Source organism: Oncorhynchus masou, chromosome 24, assembly GCF_036934945.1.
Source record: "Oncorhynchus masou masou isolate Uvic2021 chromosome 24, UVic_Omas_1.1, whole genome shotgun sequence".
Taxonomy (NCBI): Eukaryota; Metazoa; Chordata; class Actinopteri; order Salmoniformes; family Salmonidae; genus Oncorhynchus; species Oncorhynchus masou.
Genome location: NC_088235.1, coordinates 72,332,664 through 72,355,772, shown reverse-complemented (window position 1 = coordinate 72,355,772; position 23,109 = coordinate 72,332,664). Strand labels below are relative to the sequence as shown.

General features: G+C 44.0%; 1 protein-coding gene across 1 annotated transcript in view; it reads left to right on the top strand.

Annotated features, from left to right (window-relative positions):
• The first annotated feature begins 3,264 nt into the window (after positions 1–3,264).
• The window catches only part of LOC135511435 (growth hormone-releasing hormone receptor-like), a 58,919-nt gene continuing 39,074 nt past the window's right edge, over positions 3,265–23,109 (top strand). The window contains exons 1-3 of the mRNA XM_064932942.1: positions 3,265–3,302; positions 5,009–5,070; positions 5,491–5,585. Of these exons, the coding sequence (XP_064789014.1) occupies positions 3,265–3,302; positions 5,009–5,070; positions 5,491–5,585 (195 nt within the window). The remainder of the gene's footprint in view (positions 3,303–5,008; positions 5,071–5,490; positions 5,586–23,109) is intronic.

Here is a 23,109-nt window from a genome sequence, read left to right as displayed (position 1 = left end):
TATATATATATATATATATATATATATATATATATATATATATATATATATACACAGTACCAGTCAATAGTTTGGACACACCTACTTATTCCAGGGTTTTTCTTAGTTTGTACTATTTTCTACATTGTAGAATAATAGTGAAGACATCAAAACTATGAAATAACACATATGGAATCATGTAGTAACTAAAAAAGTGTTCAACAAATCAAAATATATTTTATATTTGAGATTCTACAAAGTAGCCCCCCTTTGTCTTGATGACAGCTTTGCACACTTTTGACTGGTATAAATATTTGTTAAGAAAAATACACCCGAGACTCATTCAAAACCTTGGGTTGCGACCCACCAGTTGAGAATTGCTGGTGTAGTGTACCATGGCAAGCTTATGTTTGTGTAAGGTCTTTCTGGATTATATCTGAACTGCTTATAATAGCAGGCCTATATATGATATACCAACATAGGAATATGATTTTGTAATATATCTTTGTAAGGGAGTTTAGAATTTTGTTATAGCCATACATTCTTGATCTTGTGTTTTTTTTTTTTTTTGTCACTAATCTAAGTTGATCGTTGTCTTTCTCTATTAGTCACTATAGTAATAAGGCGTGACCACCCTTGTTTACAATACTGCCTATTCAAGGAGCTTACCAATGTTTTTCACGAATGAAGCCGGGGTCCGGGGTGGGGTTTTCCTCCATCCTAACGATAACCATTAGAGTGGAAAGTGCAATACTGACCCAAGATCAGATTCTAGGGGCAACTTCACCCTACACCAAAGAGTCGAGGGCTAAATCAGATGCTGCTTTTGTAGAGAACTGTTTCCCATTTCTAAGATTTTATGAGTGGTCTAAATTTGTGCAATTTGTATACAAAAAGCCTCATATTTTCTCTACAGTTTTGCACTTTTTGTAATGAAAAACAATAATAATGATTTACAAAGTCACAAGGAATTGTGTTTTGAACCAAGTATGTTTGATGGTGGTTGTGCTGGGGAAGATATCCTATGTATTTTATAAAAATAAAAAAAATATTTCCAGAGTCAGCCACCATCATATTCTCTATCTATGCACTCACTGTTATAATGGTTATGGTACTGGTAAAACGTACACTTCAACTTTAAAATAAAGTTTGTAAATGTCACTTTCTTCCACTTCCTAACTCATCACACCTATTCCAGGTGGACAGTCTTTAGAAAATAAGGCGTCCATCAGCTATCCCTGTGGTTCTAGGTAGACTCTTTTTTTCTGTGTTGTGTGTAGAGTGGTTTTCAGGGTCTCAATTTCTATGCGTTTTCTGAGGGCACTGCACGGACCAGGGATTTTGACACTCCAAGCCTCATTCCCTAATTCCCTCTGTTGCGTCTTGGCATCCCCTCTTACCTGGCCACTGTTTCGTCTGGCGAGGGCCAACGGTGCCCTTTCAGTTGGAGACAAACGCATCGACGCAGCTTGAGGGGAAGCAATGACAACAATGATATGCGCTGGAGCTACGGGTTAATTGAGCTGATAATGTGCTTTTCATGTCATTACCTAATTGATTTATAAGATGACCAATCCGGCTCTGCGTGTGCGCCATTGTGCGTATGTTGAGTTTGTCTATCCCCACCAGATGCGTTCAGGACATGCAAGTTGAAATATCAAAACGAACTGTGAACAACTATATTCATTGGGGACAGGTCGAAACTTGCTATTGCTTGCTAATTTGTTCTGGGATATAAACATTGGGTTGTTATTTGAGGTCCTTTTTTTTAGCTGGACTTGGAATCAACACAAAATCATGTGTTCTCTACTCCAACAATTCATCCACAGATAAAAGGGGGAACTTAGTTTGTTTTCAGTTCTCTCTTCTTTTTCTTTTGATTTTATATGGCGTTTGGCAACCAACTTTAAGGTGCATTATCGCAACCAACTGATCGGGACACCTTCATCTTTCAATCACGCAATGTATATGCTCCTAAAAACCAGAGATGCGGGACTTGTGTAAACAGTCTAACTTTAGACCGTCCCCTCGCATATACCCGGGCGCGAACCAGGGACCCTCTGCACACATCAACAACAGTCACCCACGAAGCGTCGTTACCCAACGCTCCACAAAAGCTGCGGCAAGGGGAACTACTACTTCAAGGTCTCAGAGCAAGTGACGTCACCGATTGAAACGCTATTTAGCGCACACCGCTAGCTAAGCTAGCCGTTTCACATCCGAATACACTTGCAGCGGGTCAAGTGTCTAAAATAGAGCCAAGTTCTATTTTAGTCGCCTGGCTACGCAGACGCGCACGATCCGTTTGGATGAAATTCAACGCTCGTGCACGAAACGCTGTTGGTGTGTTCAGTATTTTAGATGCAATTGTGATAAAATACATAACGTTCGTTCCAGTCTACATGTGATCTATCCTACATGGAAATTGTCATTATTCCACCCATACATCCTCACAGAAATGTCCAATTACGCACGACAAAGGACTGGACTGCAATATGACACTTGGTTTGACGCACAAGCATACACCCACAATTAAAGTTTACACATGTGTTAGTTTTGATACATTTGTTGCTTCATAAATGTGACTTTGAAGTGCGAGATGCTTGTGCAGACCACAAGTGGCACGCGCAGGCTCCGAAGCAGCAGAGAGCAGATGGTTTTAGATTAATCTTTCTGGGTGGTGGAGAGAGAAGCTTCCCGCTACCTGCCTTACTGCACGTCATTGTCTGTCTATGATAAAGGATGCATGGAGATTTCTTTAAATAGACAGCAGTTCAGTAAGAGCGGACTGTGAGCTGAGTTGTACTGGCGCATTCATACAGCTTTGAACACTCAAGATGTGCGTCCCTGTCTATTGGATTCTTTTCGCGACAACTTTGGCTCCATCTGTGAGTATTTGAAGTGCATTTTTTTACACCACAGTATCACTAATGGCATTGTGCATATTTTGTAACGTTTTTGTTCATTTTGGTCTTCAGCGAGGTTTTTCTTCGGCTGTTCGTCCACGTGACATTTGTTTTCTTGAGGCAAACCGAAGTTCAGAAGTTCGGTCGCCGAATTCTACGCCCCTTAGTTTGTGATTGGTGAACAGTAGGGATTATTCAAAGAAGTGTTTGTTGTCATTCAAGGACATAAGACTCGTTTTCATGCACATTTTTTCACTGGAAAAAAATAATGCAACAAACATCTTAGATGTAAAATTGCGTGACTAAGACCTCCTCGGCAAAAACGTCTAAATTAATTACAGACTTCTTGAGTTATCTTAGACTAATTCAGACGAGGTTCATGAAGCGTACACTACGGCGACTCAAGAGGAACAAATAGTACTATTTCCGCTTTGTTTTTCTCGTTTATCAAGTGAAGGTCTTTTAAGGAGTGTGCGATAGTGATGAGAGCATTCCGGCTCTTTTCATTGAGCCGGCTCGTTCGGTTCAGCTCACCAAAAAGAGCCGGCTCTTTAAAAAAAAAAATGTTTTATATTTTTTCAAATCAAGCAGTTTGCGATCGTTTGACTATGATTGGTGTTAAAACAATTATAATTAAATTATTACATGAAATCATACTCTACCTTAACTACGAAGTATTTAAAAATGCATTGGTTTGTTATGAAAAATATGTGCATTTAAAGTATAACTTTTTAATGTATATGAACAAAGTGCATATAAATCTAAACATTCAAATCGAATACAATCTGAACAACATAATAGAATATTGCACCATATCAAAGAAAAATAAATAACAATTTGCAAAACTGCAGCATCCCACAAATTGAAATAAATGTAAAAAAAGAAGGATGCTATTACACATGTGCATTTAAAATATAACTTTTTAATGTATATAAACAAAGTGCATATAAATGTAACAATTCAAATCAAATACAATCTGAACAACATAATAATAGAATATTGCACCATATCAAAGAAAAATAAATAACAATTTGCAAAACTGCAGCATCCCACAAATTGAAATAAATGTAAAAAAGAAGGATGCTATTACACATGTGCATTTAAAATATAACTTTTTAATGTATATAAACAAAGTGCATATAAATGTAACCATTTAAATAGAATACAATCTGAACAACATAATAATAGAATATTGCACCATATCAAAGAAAAATAAATAACAATGTGCAAAACTGAAGAATCCCACTTAAAACATTATACTGGTCCCCCTTTTCTCTCTCTTCTTTATTGCCATGTTATAACCAGCAGCACACAGCAATGCTGACCATATTTTTCCTTTATGAGAGATTTGCATTCAGAAATGCTGCCTCACTTTCGAGCGGCTGATGCGTTTTCTTCTCTCAGTAATTATTTGTCCCGTTTTTGAGAAGATCCTCTCAAAGGGAACGGATGTGGCCACTATGCAGTGTCTCCCTGTCATGACTTTAGTAAGCCATGGGTAGACAGAGGCCTTGTTCTTCCACCAGCTCAGAGGATCTGCAGATCTTTGGAGGAGGGGCTCCTACAAATAGGATTGGACCTCCATTATGGCATCAGTTGAGGGATTACTTCGTGCTGCATCCCCAGTTGCTCTCTCGCCAAACAGCAGATGTTTGTGGCACTACCTGGTGCCTGAGCCAGCTGACTGCTGGGGCTGTCCCTCCCTGCTGCTGAGGTTATTCTTTGAAGATCCTCATCAATCACTCTAGCATCACTGAAGGCTAACTTCTTAAATCTGTGGTTAAGTGCAGCAGTTTCTGATAGCACGTGATTATATTCCATTCTGTGGAACTTTCTGTCCATTGATGCACATAGGGTGTCCGTCGACTCTGTCACATGTCCTATGGTTACATTTGCTTCTCTCTGGCGGCTGGCTGTGATTCGCTGCAAACCCTTACACAGGAGTATCGTTTTTGAGGCTGTCACATAGCTGAAAAGAGAGAATCTTAACTTAATACTTCAGGTTAATGTTTTGTCTACTGATACCACATTCGCATCTACTGCTCATATACATATATAATACTGGATTAAATAATGATGTAGTAATAACTGCTTGCTCTACGTCTCTCCACTGATCTCCACAGTGACCTGCTCAAAGGGTTCCAGGACTCTGCACACTTCCTCCACCACCTCCTATTCCTCTTGGGTCAGAGCATCAACAGGTGCATTGACAATGGCCAGGATAGAGATGATGGCATCCTTTGACTCAAGAAACTGCTTCAACATATAAAATGTTGAATTCTACCTTTTAGTGCAGTCTTGTTTAGGCTTCAGCTCAGGCATCCCCATCTGGTGTTGTGTAGACTTTAGTTTTTCAGCACCTACTGTGCTCCTGTGGAAGTATTCCACAGCTGCTTTCACTTTGTCCACAGTGGGCTTCATCACCTTTAGAGCATATCTTGCAATCACGTTGATTGTGTGGGCAAGACATGGATGATGGGTCCATTTGGACATTTTCATGGCTTTGGTTATGTTAGCTGCATTGTCGCTAACACAACAAACCACTTTTCCATTTACTTGCCTTTCTCTGGCCACTCTCAACAGTTCCTCTGCCAAGTTCTCTGAGGTGTGTCCGTCGCTGAACTCAAAGCAGTCCAGAAGACAGCTAGCCATCGAAAAATCTTCAATGATGTGGTTACCCTTGATGTCCAGCAGTCAGTGGTAAGGCAAATTGCAGTAGCTTTTCGGACTCTTTCCCGCACTGAAGCCTGTGTGCTCTCGTACAGTTGTGGAATAAGTTATTTTGAAAGGGTTTTCCTTCTTGGAATTGTGTACATTGATTTAGACTATTGCTATAATTTCTAAAACCTCTGTCCTCCATGATCAAAAATGGCTGGAAATCAGTGGCAATCATTTTAGCCAATGCAGTATCAATGTGGCCTTGTTTTGGTACAGACATAGACTTTGGCATAAACTGGTCCATAGAAGACTGCGTTGCTGTGGGTCGTGGAGTAGGCCTACTTGACTGAGTGGATACGCTGGCTCCACCACTATCACTTGCAGGCCAGCTACAGCTAGCTTCACGGTTGGGTGCACAGTTCGCATATGCTGGTGTAGGTTGTGCGTAGAACCGGCTTTATATGAGATTTTGTTTTGGCAAATTCTACACTGTGCTCTAACATTGTCTACATTATTAAAATGCATCCAAATGCTACTGTGCTTCCTACTCATTTTCCAGCTGTTGTTTTCACAGCTGTCCTTCCCCTCTCTCCTTAGCTGCTAAGTGTGTGACTGTGAGTGAGTTGGCTCGGCCCTCCCTCACGCATCTTTGGTTCATTGGTTGACACTGCGTGTCTGTTTGCAAGGAACAACAGGTGAGGCTGTTAGTCTGAGCAGACAGTCAGAACGAATATGTGCGCTTGAGCATTTAGGTCTATATTATTTATTTATTTTTTGGTTCCTTGAATTAGTTAATTCTAGTCATTTAAATATTTTGGTTATTCATGTGTAAATTTTTTAAATATTTGTATAAATAGATTCGTCTCTTCTGATATGCAAGCCGGCTCCCAACGTTCACCTAGAGCCGACTCGTTCGCGAACGACCCATCACTAGTATGCGAGGCACATACGTTCACTTCGCCTAGCCGAGTTCTACTCGGAGGAGCATGCAGAAGCACTTACACGGATGCTAAGGACGGTATTGATCATGCATTAGGCTACAAAAGTTTAAACGACGACGAGCGTTACCAATTAGGCTAAGCGCTCGATGTAGTTTACACAGAATAGGCTTTGTATTACATGTTAATTGATAACAAAAAACGGGCACACACGTGTATGATGACGAATTACACTTCGAAACGTGTCTCTTAATTTCCCTTTTGAAACTTTAATGAAAAAACGATCTGTGAAGACTGCAAGGGGATAGCTATATACATTTTTAAGCGCAAGCACGTGTGTTGGCGTGCATGTGTGCATACATCGAATGGTGTGGAGTGGTCCTTTTCTTTCATTGGTGTAATTAAATCTATGGCACGAAAGCCCCCTAATCAATGAGGTTGTGCTGGCCCTCTGTGATTGTATTCTAATAAACTCTGCTCCTCTGCAAGGCACTTATAAAGTTCCTCTGCAAGGTTAATGTTAATCAAATTGGAGTACGTAGTATTTCCAGAGTAAGGATACGATTAATTATTGTTGTTTGTGCCACAATGTCCAAAGGTAGTCACCTCATATCCACATTTTGAAATGTGGCCAGGCTAATAAATGAACTGTGTTTCATTTATGAAATTAAAAGTAGCCCATGTGTCCCCTTTCCACACTAAAGACTTGTTTGTGCTGTCTTTTAGCAACCTTCTATAGCCATTGTGTGACGACAATGGCCATTTAGCCTAGGAGTTGGCAAGACAGCCCAATTAGATCTGAGACCACCGGGCTAGATTTTGTATTGGATTGTTGGAATATTCTGGCCATGTATGATCACGTTGGCATGCTGTAGCCTGAGTGCCAGTCTGTTTGTGCTCTCATGCCAACTCCTTGTCACTCAAGTCATGTTTGGCTTGACAATGGCAGCAATGGAGTTGGCAAGAGCACTAACAGATCTGGCACCAGGCTAGGCATACAGTGCTCTGATTTCCCCCGGAGCCAAGGGTGATGTCGACTCTGTCAAAATGAAATGTTATTCTTTGCCCACTCACTTTTGCTGCAACACCAAATAGCCTAGCTCTGGTCCAGGTCATTAGTACACAGTTGTGGACAAACACGTACCAGCAACCTGGACCAGAGCTACAAATAACAAGTCAACTCAGTGTGTAGCCTACTGATCAATTGTGCAATGCCTTGTCAGTGTTATAGTAGGCCTATAATGGTCAGCTGGGCTGGTCATGACTGAGTCCACAAACCAGGGTCTGGTTCTGAATTAACATACATAAAGCACCCCCTGGAGATAATAAAGTAAGTGACATCTGCCCAGTTAAACCACTGGCTGGGAGTTACGATCTGTTTTGTATTCATGTCACAACTCACTGCAGAGAGTGTCTGACAGTTTTTCTGGATTTAGATTTTAAAAAAACGCTACATATGTGTGTCCAGAATCATAATGGACAATCTTATTACCTAAATAAGTTTTGTGATGTGGAGATATGTCAGCTCATCATCCTCATTCCATTCCTATGACCCTTGACCACTAACTGCAGCATCACAAGAGAGATAATTCTAACGAGCCAGTTGGCTTCCATTACAAAACCCATCCCTCTCCTTTACAACTGATGATAATGCCATGGGTCTCTCTGTGTTTCTGTTTTCTCTCTCTCATTCTCTTTCTCTCGATTTGTCTGTCTATGTCACACACATTCTCTCTCCCCCTCCTCTTTTGTTCCTTCGTTCTCTCACTTTCTCTCATCCCCCCTCTCTTTCTCTCGCTAATGCAATCACAGATTTCAAAGACACCATCATCCTCATTTCGTCTATCTCCCTCAAAAGACGCAGGAGTGGAAAGTGGCAATTTCCGTCTGCTGTTGATAAACAACAGCTGCTCTTTGTCAACAGAGAGCTCTCACTTGTCCATCTCTATGGTTACATTCCACATGGTGCCCTGTTCCCTATATACGGTAGTGCACTACATTTGACCAGAGCCTTGTATGCCCTGGTCAAACATAGTGCACTAAACAGGGAATAGGTTGACATTTGGGGGCGCAACCTATGTCTGGAAGTCATACCATTATGTCTGTTTTCACAAAATTAACATGAGTCTAACTTAAATTCATGTTTAAAAAATAAATTGCAAACGAGAGCGACGGCATTCACGTAAATTAATCGGGATGTACCGCATATTATGTGTGTGTGTGTGTGTGTGTGTGGGGGGGGGGGGGGGGGGGTTGTGAGTATTTTTTTAGAGAGAAAGAGTGTATGTTTTAAAATGTGTGTGTACCAGTATGTAAGTATGTGTATCTGTCTCATTACCTTAGCAACTGGACAAAAGCTGTATAGAAGAGAAACCAAAGTGAAGCTGATCTGATGGACCCTGGATCGTCGGCACTTAATGGGTTTACCTCTATTTCAAAGGCCATTTCACAGCCTGCTGAGAACCAAGCGTTCTGGTCTGGCCTTATAGGCAGGTTGTGCTTTGGTGCTCTCAAAAGGAATTGGTTATTCTTCCTTCCTTTCTCTCTCACTCTTTTACGCTCACTCGCACACACACACACACACACACACACACACACACACACACACACACACACACACACACACACACACACACACACACACACACAATCATTCTTCCTAATTCTTTGTTCTTTGGCATTGAAAAGTGCAATTAAAAAGAACAATCTCTCTATCTTACCCTCTTTTGATCTCCCCCTCCAATTGTATCTATATATATTCCCCACCCTGACCTTTCCTATGTCTATCTTTCTCTTGAGCTACTTCCCGCTCAGTTGAGTGCTGCCCATATTAGATTGAATAAGCTTTTGAAAACCCACTTTTACCTCATTGGAAGAGCAGTCTATATGTAGACCGTACTGTACTGTTGCACAACCATATGAAGCAGCCTAGTAAGGAAGGAACATATTGTATTTGAAGTGTGTGTCTGTGTGAATTTGTCCGCGTGTGTGGCCCAAGCCTAATTATCTCTAAGCTAAAATCCACTCTCTCATGATGTACTGTGCATTCTCTCCCACTTTCATGTTCATCCATCTTCCTTTTCCACCCAAAATGAGATAATAATTGTGTAGTAAATTGCTTAATGAGATCCCTTATTAGTCTATTAGCGATGCATTAGGAACAAAAGAAGGCATTAACCAGGCTTTTTTACCCCTCATCCTTGGAAACAGTTCGATATTCTGAGGCAGAGAGGCACTGCAAACAAAAGCTCCAGCAAACTGGATCAAGTATAAAAGAAAATACAAAAAAGTGTTGTTACCAGCGACGGAAATCGAAGTTGGAAGCTGAGCATTGAGCTCTTTTGTCTGACTTATTTTATCCAATGGTAGCCCCCACCTCAGAATGTTTGGTCATATTTGGCCATGTACCGACCTACATAGGGAGCTGTTATGTCACCCTTTAAACACCCCTGGTAGAGTATGACATAAGCTTATAGAGGATTTGTGAAGGATCTTTAAAGTGCTTGTGAACTGTTTATGTATGCTATATGAAGCCTTAATAAGTTGTGGTTCCTGTTCCATTGGGTGGACTAATTTGAGAAGTGGAGAATTGACTGTGAATAATTATTTTTTTCCCCATTCTGTCCCCCATCACCAACAAAATGTGACATTTTCAGTGACAAGACTGACATTTAGAACCCACGGAGACAAATTCACCTATTGGTGATAGTAGATCAGTTGACATTCACTCAGGCTCCACCATGTCCACAGTGGATTGCTTCTGTTTGTCTGTGCATGCTCGTACACATCCACATCCTGGGTTTTTGAGAGGGATGGAGTGTGTGTGTGTGTGTGTGTGTGTGTGTGTGTGTGTGTGTGTGTGTGTGTGTGTGTGTGTGTGTGTGTGTGTGTGTCTGTGTGTGTCTGTGTGTGTCTGTGTGTGTGTGTGTGTGTGTGTGTGTGTGTGTGTGTGTGTGTAGAGAGAGAGCTGTGTGCCTGTGTCTGTTTGCATCTGTTGTCATTGTTTGCGATGCCGAATTAAAACGCTGTGAAGCCAAGCTCCCAGATGCCCTGAGCCTGAACTGTCGCTATTCACGCTCGCGGAACAACACCAACAACACCAATTACTGCGTTTTGATCTGAATCTCCAGACAGATAATATCCCTATTTGTCTCCATTTAATTCACAAACCCTGCTGAATGATTGTGGTTACGTCCCAAATAGCACCTCATTCCCTATATCGTGCACTACTGTTCAACAGGTCGAAAGAGGTGCACTATGTAGGGAATAGGATACCATTTGGGATGCAACCTTTGACTTATCTACACTTTTCTACTCCAGGGAGATGAAGTCGTCGTTGTGCCTCAGCTTATCCAAATAAATAAAGTCCTTTATCAGAATCAACTATCAACTAAAAATCAACAATTTTTTCTCTCCCCTCAGCAACCAAACGAGAAGAAAATAACTGGTGTGTACACATATGGAGAATTTGACACGTGTGTGGTTGACACACACATGCGGTCGATTTGTTGTTGTAATGAAGCCATTGAGCCAATAAGGCCGCAACAGGAGGAGGCGCTTTACAATGCAAGTTCAAATGCCAAACTAAAGTATGTGGTGGCCTCATACCAACCCTCCTGATCTCACAAGCTTACATTCTGTTTAGCTTACCTTCTGTTTCGCTAGTGAAACAGAATGTAAGCTTGTGAAATCAGGATGGTTCGTACAAGGCTAGCGATGTGGTTAACTTAGCTTAGATCTGTTAGCATATTCCAGTTAATCAAATACGTGATATTAGCATGACCGACATTGCCTTCATATTTCACAAACATAGGAAGGAGATGATTTGTACAACAAGTTCAAAGGTCAAACTAGTGATGTGATTAGCATTAGCTCTCTCATCGTATTCCAACATGGCCGACTGTATGACCTGCGTATCTTACAGACTAGCTATACCAGAGCGAACACACATTTCTGCCTCTTTTGCTATGGCTTCGCCTCTCTTCTCTCGCTCAGAGCATTGTAATTACCTAGACATTAACCCTACCTAACACTGATCCAGGCACTGATATGGACCCTTAGCCCCTACACTCTAGATCTCAGAGGATTGGATAGATGGAAGCAAAATGGCAACCCATCAGAAGCAATTACCGTAAAGCTTATATGTAGCCAATCCTCTTAGATCTACGGTGAAGAGGCTAGCGTTCGATATGGAATTCAGTGTTTGAGTGTAGTGGTGAGAAGGCGCGTGTGTTGGTAGAAGTGATGAGACATTGTCCTCGGCTCGTCCCAAATGTCACCCTATTCCCTTTATAGTGCACAGCTTTTGGTCAAAGGTAGTGCACTATATAGGGAATATGGCGCCATTGGGACGCTACCACTGTGTGTTGTCAGCAGATGTGAGACCGAGTACGGTGAGTGTTTTTAAAACACAATTTTGCAGAGAGGTGGCAAGATTCAGATCAGGCCCCGCACTAAGGTGAGCCCCTCCATACTAATGCTGCAGTAATCAAGAACCATTATGCCTCTTCAGCACTCCTCTATCTAGCCTTATTTGCTCATTACCGAAGAGACACACATCTCTCACTACATGGGCTGAACCTAACCCAAATCATTTCCACATCAATATGACAGTTCCCATTAAGGTTGGGATGTGCGCCAGCATTGAAAACAATTGATCTGGATGAACATAATTTTGATCACAACAAACATGCACCCATATACAATGGTCGCACCCCAAATGGGACCGTATTCCATATATAGTGCACTATTGTTGACTAGGGCCCATAGTTCACTATGGACATTCTATGAACCACAGTTGTGCCTGATTTAAGCCCTTGAATTATTTTGGCTCCTAGGCCGTATAGATATAATAATTTTTGGATTATCATATCGATTTAAAGTGCTGTAGAGGTGCCATTTGAGGAAATGGACACACATCGTTGTGTGAAGTCCAGATGTTGTCTGTTTTCCCTCGGAAGGATTTGTCTTTCTTTTATCTCATAGCGCTTGTTAATGATAATGCTAATGATACTAAGTCGCGTCTTCTGATTGGAAGAGACTGGCAATATTCGTGGATGAGGAAAACCGGTTTCTCAGGGGGAGGCGGAGTGGGGTTGGTGGACCAATGGGAATCATTTAGTGGCTTTCTTTTCTTTTCATTCTATGCATCACAAGGAGAGTGGCACTGAATCAAGGGTGACTGTGTTCAGAATAGTCATTAAAATGAGAAAATTATTGCTTGGCCCTACTAACAACTTCCTTTCTGGCATGGTCTGTTGTGCTCTTTTCCTTCTTTGATTAAAAGTGAAGTATAAGTATATCCATCCACACAAGCACAACATATTAGACTAACAAATCCACAAACATACTCTAACATAATAAAAATGGAAGTGAATTGAAAATGGAATAGAATGCATATACTGTATGTACAGTGCCTTCGGAAAGTATTCAAACCCCTTCCCTTTTTCCACATTTTGTTACGTTACGGCTTTATTCTAAAATGGATGAAATAAAAAATGTTCCTCGGCAATCTACACACAATACCCCATAATGACAAAGCGAAAACAGTGTAAGGTCCCACAGTTGACAGTGCATGTCAGAGCAAAAACCAAGCCTTGAGGTTGAAGAAATTGTCTGTTGAGCCCACGAGACACAGATCTGGGGAAGGGTGCTAAACAATGTCTGCAGCATTGAAGGTTGCCAAGAACACATGTCGTGGAAATTTCCTCTATTTACCAAATCATGAGAGCAAACCACACACAAGTCAGAGTTAGTTATCAAAGTCCATCTTTAATTATATGAGCTCTATCACAACCCTGTGACTCTCAGATCAATTCAGTGTCTATCAATGAATTCTCTGAGAGTCCCTACTACATTGCAACTGAGATCCTTTAATGGCAAAAGACACACATGATGAGACAGCATAAGACATCATTTATTGTTCAGCTATGCTCTCTTCTCAAACTCAGAACCATAAACAAATCCTCCATATCAACAGGCATATATCAAATCCATTCTATCTTGACAAGATCACAGAGACACACTGACTGGCACACAGACATTGTGGAGCCAAGAGATACACACTTGACCTCTTCCCTCTCTCCGGCCCAAGCAACTTAGTCTTGACATAGAACAGATACTGCAACCCCGCCACAGTATTATACAAAAACAACATTCTGATGAGAAGTAACTTACAAACATATGATGAATATAAAACATCTTACCTATGTTACCAACTAATTCGGATTATTCCCCAACACACAGTGGCCTCCATCATTCTTAAATGGAAGAAGTTTGGAACCACCAAGACTCTTCCTAGAGCTGTCTGCCTGGCCAAACTGAGCAATCGGGGGTGAAGACTCTTGGTCAGGGAGGTGGTCACTCTGACAGAGCTCCAGAGTTCCTCTGTGGAGATGGAAGAAACTACCCAGACTTGAACGCAATCGAACAACTCTGGACAGACCTGAAAATAGCTGTGCAGCAACGCTTCCCACCCAACCTGATAGAGCTTGAGGATCTGCAGAGAAGAATGGTGTGCCAAGCTTGTAGCGTTATACCCAAGAACACTTGATGCTGTAATCGCTGCCAACGGTGCTTTAATACTTATGGAAATGTGATATTTCATTATTTGAATGTAAAAAATAAATTAGCAAACATTTCTAAAAATAAAACAAAACATTTTTAGCTTCGTCGTTATGGGGTATTGTGTGTAGATTATTAAAAAATGTAATCCATTTTAGAATAAGCCTGTAACGTAACAAAATGTGGAAGTCAAGGGGTCTGAATACTTTGTGAAGGCACTGTATGTGTTGCACCTCTTGTCTTCTGTGCCGCGTGCGCTCACACACACACACACACACACACACACACACACACACACACACACACACACACACACACACACACACTCTCTCTCTCTTCCCTTTACCTCCTCAGTCTTGTAAAGAGTATGTTTTATCTTGTACTGCCCACATGGAAGACAATAGTTCTAATAATCTTCCTGGTCCACATCTCTGATCATCCAGGTACAACTGCGTGTGGCATTACTAGGGTTGCAAGACTCCAGGAACTTTCAATAAATTCAGGAAGGAAGAAGCAGGGAATCTGGAATCCTCCGACCAGGATTTCTAGAAAACCTAGGGAATTTACTTGAAAGTTCCCAAAATGTTGCAACTCTAGTCATTAACACATAATCATCCCTGCAGGTGTAATCAAGCCTCAGAAACATTAATCAAATGCAATTTATGTTTATCCTTCTCCCCCAATCTCCTTTCTGGGAACCAGACGTCCTTATCTGTTTTGTTAGACTACACATGACGGAGGGAAAGGCCACTGATGTCAAATACTGATCTAATTATCCTACTTCTATCTGACACAGGAGTGTAGGTATAGGGACAGTCTGTAGCAGATTGACGGATAGACAGACTATAGCAGACATCCTTAATCAGCATCTAATTGTAAGGTACAGGCACTTGGTAGTTCAGAGCAATCGAGCTCAAAGTTCTTGGACTCTGACGTTTTTGCAGGCATATTGAATTGTGGCGAGACAATGACCTACGCCCTGACTGAAACGAATGGGGCATTTAGAGCAAACTGAATGAATGAATTTGACTTGCCGCTCTCCCTTCCATTCCCCTCACCTTTCTCTCTCTTCAAAACATTTCCACTTAACACCACCATGGATTTGGATTTGTTTTGCCCAAAGCAAGAGGTATTTCAATCGGAATACGTTGCCAAGTACCAGATAATGTATGGCCAAAGTGAGTTACTGTTCATTTTCCCCTGTCTGTGAGCGTCCCAAATGACACCCAATTCCCTATGTAGCAGTAGTGCCACTACTTTTGACCAGGCTCCGGTAAAAAAAAAAAAGTAGTGCACTACATAGGGAATACGGTTCCATTTGGGACATAGACTCTGTCAATAGCTAGGTTTCCATCCAATTGGCGACAGATTTTCATACGATTATTCTAAAATCATTTTAATAAAACAGCACGGTCTCATAGACTAGACGTAATAATAGTGCATGTAAATCCGGGACACTCAAATTGGTATGATATGTTACGTTTGGTATGTTTACTTAAGACAGATGGTTTCTTAAGACAAAACAAAAGTAGGGTGATTGGTCAGGTTTGCGTGTTTGAATTCCATCAGGGACAACTTTAGCATTTTTGCAATTTAGCAACTACTTATTACTTTGTCGCTACTTTGCATGCTAGCTAACCTTAACCCTAACCTTAACCCCTAACCTTTAGCCTAGCTAACGTTAGCCACCTTTTTAATGTTACCATTAGCCACCCAGCTAGCGTTAGGAACACCAAATTGGAATTCGTAACATATTATATGTTTGCAAATTCATAACATTTTGTCTGAATTGCAATTTGTAAGATATCATACTAAATTAATAATGGACATCAACAAATGAATACTTACCATACTAACTTGTGTGGTCCGCATTAACATTTACTATGTTTGGCCTACCCCTGAGTCCAGGTTGAAAAACAGTATGCACATTTTCCCAGGGGAGATGCATTTCTATCAAATTGACTTGTTGCTGATAAAAAGCTGTGCGTGATTGTGTAGTGCACATAAAAATGCAACATTAAAAATAAATGGGTTTCCATCACATTTTGAAATCTACTGATCATTTTGTCACAAAGAAATTGCATTATTTAGTGAATGTGTCCACTCTGGTCTTTGCACTCTTAAGCCAACAGCTGGCAGTGGGTAGGCTACTTGGGCCTTTATGATGAGATTCCTAATATTTGTCAAGCAGCAGCCAAGCTAAATGCCTTCTATGCTCGTTTCGAGTCAAGCAACACTGAACCATGTCTGAGAGCACCAGCTGTTCTGGACGACTGTGTAATCTCGCTCTCCGTTGCCGATGTGAGTAAGACCTTTTTAAGCAGGTTAATATTCACAAGGGCAGACGGATTACCAGAACGCATACTCAGAGCATGCGCTGACTAGCTGGCAAGGAGTTCACTGACATTTTCAACCTCTCCCAGGCCCAGTCTGTAATACCTACATGTTTCAAGCAGACCACCATAGTCCCTGTGCCAAGGACGCCAAGGTAATCTGTCTAAATGACTACCGCCCATAGCACTCACATTTGTATCCATGAAATGCTTTGAAAGGCTGGTCATGGCTCACATCAACACCATCATCCCAGAAATCCTGGACCCACTACAATTTGCATATGGCACAAACTGATCCACAGATGACGCAATCTCTATTGCACTCCACACTGACCTTTCACACCTGGACAAAAGGAATACCTACATGAGAATGCTGTTCATTGACTACAGCTCAGCATTCAAAACCATAGTGTCCTCCTAGCCCATCACTAATCTAAGGACCCTGGGACTGAACGCCTCCCTCTGCACCTGGATCCTGGCTTCTTGATGGGCTGCCACCAGTTGGTGAGGGTAGTCCAAACACATCCGCCACGCTGACCCTCAACACAGAGGCCTCTCAAGGGTGCCTATTCCCCTCCTGTACTCCCTGTTCACCCACGACTGCCTTGGCCGTGCACACCTCCAACACCATCATCAAGTTTGCTGATGATACGACAGTGGTAGTAGGCCTGATCACCAATGATGACGAGACAGGCTATCGGGAGGTCAGATACCTGGCAGTGTGGTGCCGGGACAACAACCTCTCCCTCAACGTTGGCAAGACAAATGAGCTGATCGTGGACTACAGGAAACGGATGCACACACAGAGGACTCTATCCACACATACTTACACTCCAAATCATACACACACAGTCACTCACACAACACGTATACACATGTTATGAACTTGAGTGAAGACCCAAAAGCGGTTTTAACAGAAAACAGAGTTCTTTAATGAAAAACAGGAATGGCATAAATCCTCTTCCAACGTTGTCAGCGGAACAAAAAGAACGTTAGTATAGTGCAGGATGCACCTGCCAGGCAGACTCCGACAGGACAGGACAAGGTGGAAGCAAACGAGACGACAGCTTGCTTCTGGCATCAAAAACACAAACAAGAATCAGACACTGAAAGTAGCAGGAACAGAGAGAGAAATAGAGACCTAATCAGAGGGGGAAGAGAGAACAGGTGTGGAAGAGTGAATGAGCTAGTTAGAGGAGATGTAGAACAGCTGAAGAATGAGAGACAGAGAAGGTAACCTAAAAAGACCAGCAGAGAGAGACAGAGTGAAGAGAAAGGACAGGAACAGACATAACAAGACATGACAGTACCCCCCCCACTCACCGAGCGCCTCCTGGCGCACTCGAGGAGGAAACCTGGCGGCAACGGAGGAAATCATCGATCAGCGAACGGTCCAGCACGTCCCGAGAGGGAACCCAACTCCTCTCCTCAGGACCGTACCCCTCCCAATCCACTAGGTACTGATGACCACGGCCCCGAGGGCGCATGTCCAAAATCCTACGAACCCTGTAGATGGGTGCGCCTCGACAAGGATGGGGGGAGGGACGAGCGGGGGCGCGAAGAACGGGCTTAACACAGGAGACATGGAAGACCGGGTGAACGCGACGAAGATAGCGCGGGAGAAGAAGTCGCACTGCGACAGGATTAATGACCTGAGAAATACGGAACGGACCAATGAACCGCGGGGCCAACTTGCGAGAAGCTGTCTTAAGGGGAAGGTTCTGAGTGGAGAGCCATACTCTCTGACCGCAACAATATCTAGGACTCTTGGTCCTACGCTATTAGCGGCCCTCACAGTCTGCGCCCTATTACGGCAAAGTGCCGACCTGACCCCCTTCCAGGTGCGCTCGCAACGCTGGACAAAAGCCTGAGCGGAGGGGACGCAGGACTCGGCGAGCTGAGATGAGAACAGCGGAGGCTGGTACCCGAGGCTACTCTGAAAAGGGGATAGACCGGTAGCAGACGAGGGAAGCGAGTTGTGGGCGTACTCTGCCCAGGGGAGCTGTTCTGACCAAGACGCAGGGTTACGAAAAGAAAGACTGCGTAAAATGCGACCAACAGTCTGATTGGCCCGTTCGGCTTGACCGTTAGACTGGGGATGAAAGCCGGACGAGAGACTGACGGAAGCCCCAATCAAACGGCAAAACTCCCTCCAAAATTGAGACGTGAACTGCGGGCCTCTGTCGGAAACGACGTCAGACGGAAGGCCATGAATTCGGAAAACATTCTCGATAATGATCTGAGCCGTCTCCTTAGCAGAAGGGAGCTTATCGAGAGGAATGAAATGAGCCGCCTTAGAGAATCTATCGACAACCGTAAGAATAACTGTCTTCCCCGCTGATGAAGGCAGTCCGGTGATAAAATCTAAAGCGATGTGAGACCACGGTCGAGAGGGAATGGGAAGCGGTCTGAGACGGCCGGCAGGAGGAGAGTTCCCAGATTTAGTCTGCGCACAGACCGAACAAGCGGCGACAAATCGACGCGCGTCACGTTCCCGAGTGGGCCACCAGAAACGCTGGCGAATGGAAGCGAGCGTACCCCGAACGCCGGGGTGGCCGGCTAACTTGGCAGAGTGGGCCCACTGAAGAACGGCCGGACGAGTAGGAACGGGAACGAACAGAAGGTTCCTAGGACAAGCTCGCGGCGACGGAGTGTGAGCGAGTGCTTGCTTTACCTGCCTCTCAATTCCCCAGACAGTCAACCCGACAACACGCCCCTCAGGGAGAATCCCATCGGGGTCGGTGGAGACCTCAGAAGAACTGAAGAGACGAGATAAAGCATCAGGTTTGGTGTTTTTTGAGCCCGGACGATAAGAAATAACAAACTCGAAACGAGCGAAAAACAGAGCCCAACGAGCCTGACGCGCATTAAGTCGTTTGGCTGAACGGATGTACTCAAGGTTCCTATGGTCAGTCCAAACGACAAAAGGAACGGTCGCCCCCTCCAACCACTGTCGCCATTCGCCTAGGGCTAAGCGGATGGCGAGCAGTTCGCGATTACCAACATCATAGTTACGTTCTGACGGCGATAAGCGATGAGAGAAAAACGCGCAAGGATGGACCTTGCCGTCAGAGAGAGAGCGCTGAGAAAGAATGGCTCCCACGCCCACCTCTGACGCGTCAACCTCAACAACAAACTGTCTAGAGATGTCAGGTGTAACAAGAATAGGTGCGGATGTAAAACGATTCTTAAGAAGATCAAAAGCTCCCTGGGCGGAAACGGACCACTTAAAGCACGTCTTAACAGAAGTAAGGGCTGTGAGAGGAGCTGCCACCTGACCGAAATTACGGATGAAACGACGATAGAAATTAGCGAAGCCCAGAAAGCGCTGCAGCTCGACGCGTGACTTAGGAACGGGCCAATCAATGACAGCCTGGACCTTAGCGGGATCCATCTTAATGCCCTCAGCGGAAATAACGGAACCGAGAAAAGGGACAGAGGCGGCATGAAAAGTGCACTTCTCAGCCTTCACATAAAGACAGTTCTCCAAAAGGCGCTGGAGGACGCGTCGCACGTGCTGAACATGAATCGAGAGAGACGGTGAAAAAATCAGGATATCGTCCATGTAAACGAAAACAAAAATGTTCAGCATGTCTCTCAGGACGTCGTTAACTAGTGCCTGAAAGACAGCTGGAGCGTTAACGAGGCCGAAAGGAAGAACCCGGTATTCAAAGTGCCCTAACGGAGTGTTAAACGCCGTCTTCCACTCGTCCCCCTCCCTGATGCGCACGAGATGGTAGGCGTTACGAAGGTCCAATTTGGTGAAAAACCTGGCTCCCTGCAGGATCTCGAAGGCTGAAGACATAAGAGGAAGCGGATAACGATTCTTAACTGTTATGTCATTCAGCCCTCGATAATCCACGCATGGGCGCAGGGACCCGTCCTTCTTCTGAACAAAAAAAAACCCCGCTCCGGCGGGAGAGGAGGAGGAGACTATGGTACCGGCGTCGAGCGAAACCGACAAATAATCCTCGAGAGCCTTACGTTCGGGAGCCGATAGAGAGTATAATCTACCCCGGGGGAGTAGTTCCCGGAAGGAGATCAATACTACAGTCATACGACCGGTGTGGAGGGAGAGAAGTGGCCTTGGAACGACTGAACACCGTGCGCAGATCGTGATACTCCTCCGGCACCCCTGTCAAATCGCCAGGCTCCTCCTGTGAAGAAGAGACAGAGGAAACAGGAGGGATAGCAGACATTAAACAGGTTACATGACAAGAAACATTCCAGGATAGGATAGTATTACTAGACCAATTAATAGAAGGGTTATGGCGCACTAGCCAGGGATGACCCAAAACAACAGGTGTAAAAGGTGAACGAAAAATTAAAAAAGAAATGGTTTCGCTATGATTACCAGAGACAGTGAGGGTTAAAGGCAGCGTCTCACGCTGAATCTTGGGGAGAGAACTACCATCTAAAGCGAACAAGGCCGTGGGCTCCCTAACTGTCTGAGAGGAATGTCATGTTCCCGAGCCCAGGTCTCGTCCATAAAACAGCCCTCCGCCCCAGAGTCTATCAAGGCACTGCAGGAAGCAGATGAACCGGGCCAGCGGAGATGGACCGGAAAGGTAGTGCGTGATCCAGAAGGAGAGGCCTGAGTAGTTGCGCTCACCAGTAGCCCTCCTCTTACTGATGAGCTCTGGCTTTTACTGGACATGAGGTGACAAAATGACCAGCGGAGCCGCAGTAGAGACAGAGGCGATTGGTGATTCTCCGTTCCCTCTCCTTGGCCGAGATGCGGATACCCCCCAGCTGCATAGGCTCAGCATCCGAGCCGGCGGAGGAGGGTGGCAGTGATGCGGCAGGTGGCAGTGATGTGGAGAGGGGAGCAACGGAGAACGCGAGCTCCTTTCCACGAGCTCGGCGACGAAGATCAAACCGTCGCTCTATGCGAATAGCGAGAGCTATTAAGGAGTCCAGACTGGAAGGAACCTCCCGGGAGAGGATCTCATCCTTAACCTCGACGAGGAGACCCTCCAGAAAACGAGCGAGCAAAGCCGGCTCGTTCCAGTCACTAGAGGCAGCGAGAGTGCGAAACTCAATAGAATAATCCGTTATGGATCGATTCCCCTGACATAGGGAAGACAGGGCCCTGGAAGCCTCCTCGCCAAAAACAGAACGGTCAAAAACCCGTATCATCTCCTCCTTAAAGTCCTGATACTGGTTAATACACTCAGCCCTCGCCTCCCAGACTGCCGTGCCCCACTCACGCGCCCGTCCGGTAAGGAGAGAAATGACGTAGGCGATGCGGGCTGCGCTCCTGGAGTAAGTGTTGGGCTGGAGAGAGAACACCACATCACACTGAGTGAGGAATGAGCGGCACTCAGTGGGCTCCCCAGAGTAACACGGCGGGTTGTTGATCCTGGGCTCCGGAGACTCGGAAACCCTGGAAGTGGGCGGTGGATCGAGGTGGAGTTGGTGAACCTGTCTTGTGAGGTCGGAGACTTGGACGGCCAGGGTCTCAACGGCATGTTGAGCAGCAGACAATTCCTCCTCGTGTCTGCCTAGCATCGCTCCCTGGATCTCGACGGCGGAGTGAAAAGGGTCCGGAGCCGCTGGGTCCATTCTTGGTCTGATTCTTCTGTTATGAACTTGAGTGAAGACCCAAAAGCGGTTTTAACAGAAAACAGAGTTCTTTAATGAAAAACAGGAATGGCATAAATCCTCTTCCAACGTTGTCAGCGGAACAAAAAGAACGTTAGTATAGTGCAGGATGCACCTGCCAGGCAGACTCCGACAGGACAGGACAAGGTGGAAGCAAACGAGACGACAGCTTGCTTCTGGCATCAAAAACACAAACAAGAATCAGACACTGAAAGTAGCAGGAACAGAGAGAGAAATAGAGACCTAATCAGAGGGGGAAGAGAGAACAGGTGTGGAAGAGTGAATGAGCTAGTTAGAGGAGATGTAGAACAGCTGAAGAATGAGAGACAGAGAAGGTAACCTAAAAAGACCAGCAGAGAGAGACAGAGTGAAGAGAAAGGACAGGAACAGACATAACAAGACATGACAACACAGGCACACATTCGCCACACACACACACTTCCATACATTACATACGCTGCTGCTTGTGTCTATTATCTATCCTGTCTATCGTCTATCGTACCTCTGCACATCGGCTCGTATATAGCCACGCTACTGTATCATTGCTCATTGTGTATTTATTTAGTCCTCGTGTTATTATTTTTTATTGTAATCTGCTAGTCTACACCTGTTGTTTATGAAGCATGTTACAATAACTATTTTATTTGATATTGTTTCACATTTAACAAAAGACTCAAACAGAAACAGGCATTAGGCTATACAGTACACTTGGGTGGTATCCAGATTTTCATATCATCTCTCATCCCGGGATTTACAATATTACCGGCATTGCACACAAGATTGGACATTGTTTCACATTTAACAAAAGACTCAAACAGAAACAGGCATTAGGCTATACAGTACACTTGGGTGGTATCCAGATTTTCATATCATCTCTCATCCCGGGATTTACAATATTACCGGCATTGCACACAAGGGGCGCTAAAAATGTAAGAAAGCCCATTGGGCCCCTTATTACCAGAATGCTAAATAAATTAGCACAAACTAATAGCGAAATCACATAGATGCTGTTAGCTAAATGCTGACGAGCAAAAAAACGAAAATAACTCATTGCAAAGACAGTTAAATCCAGAGCTCTTTGACTTCTGGCAGAAAGCCACTATAAGATATCTGAGGGTAAACATTAAG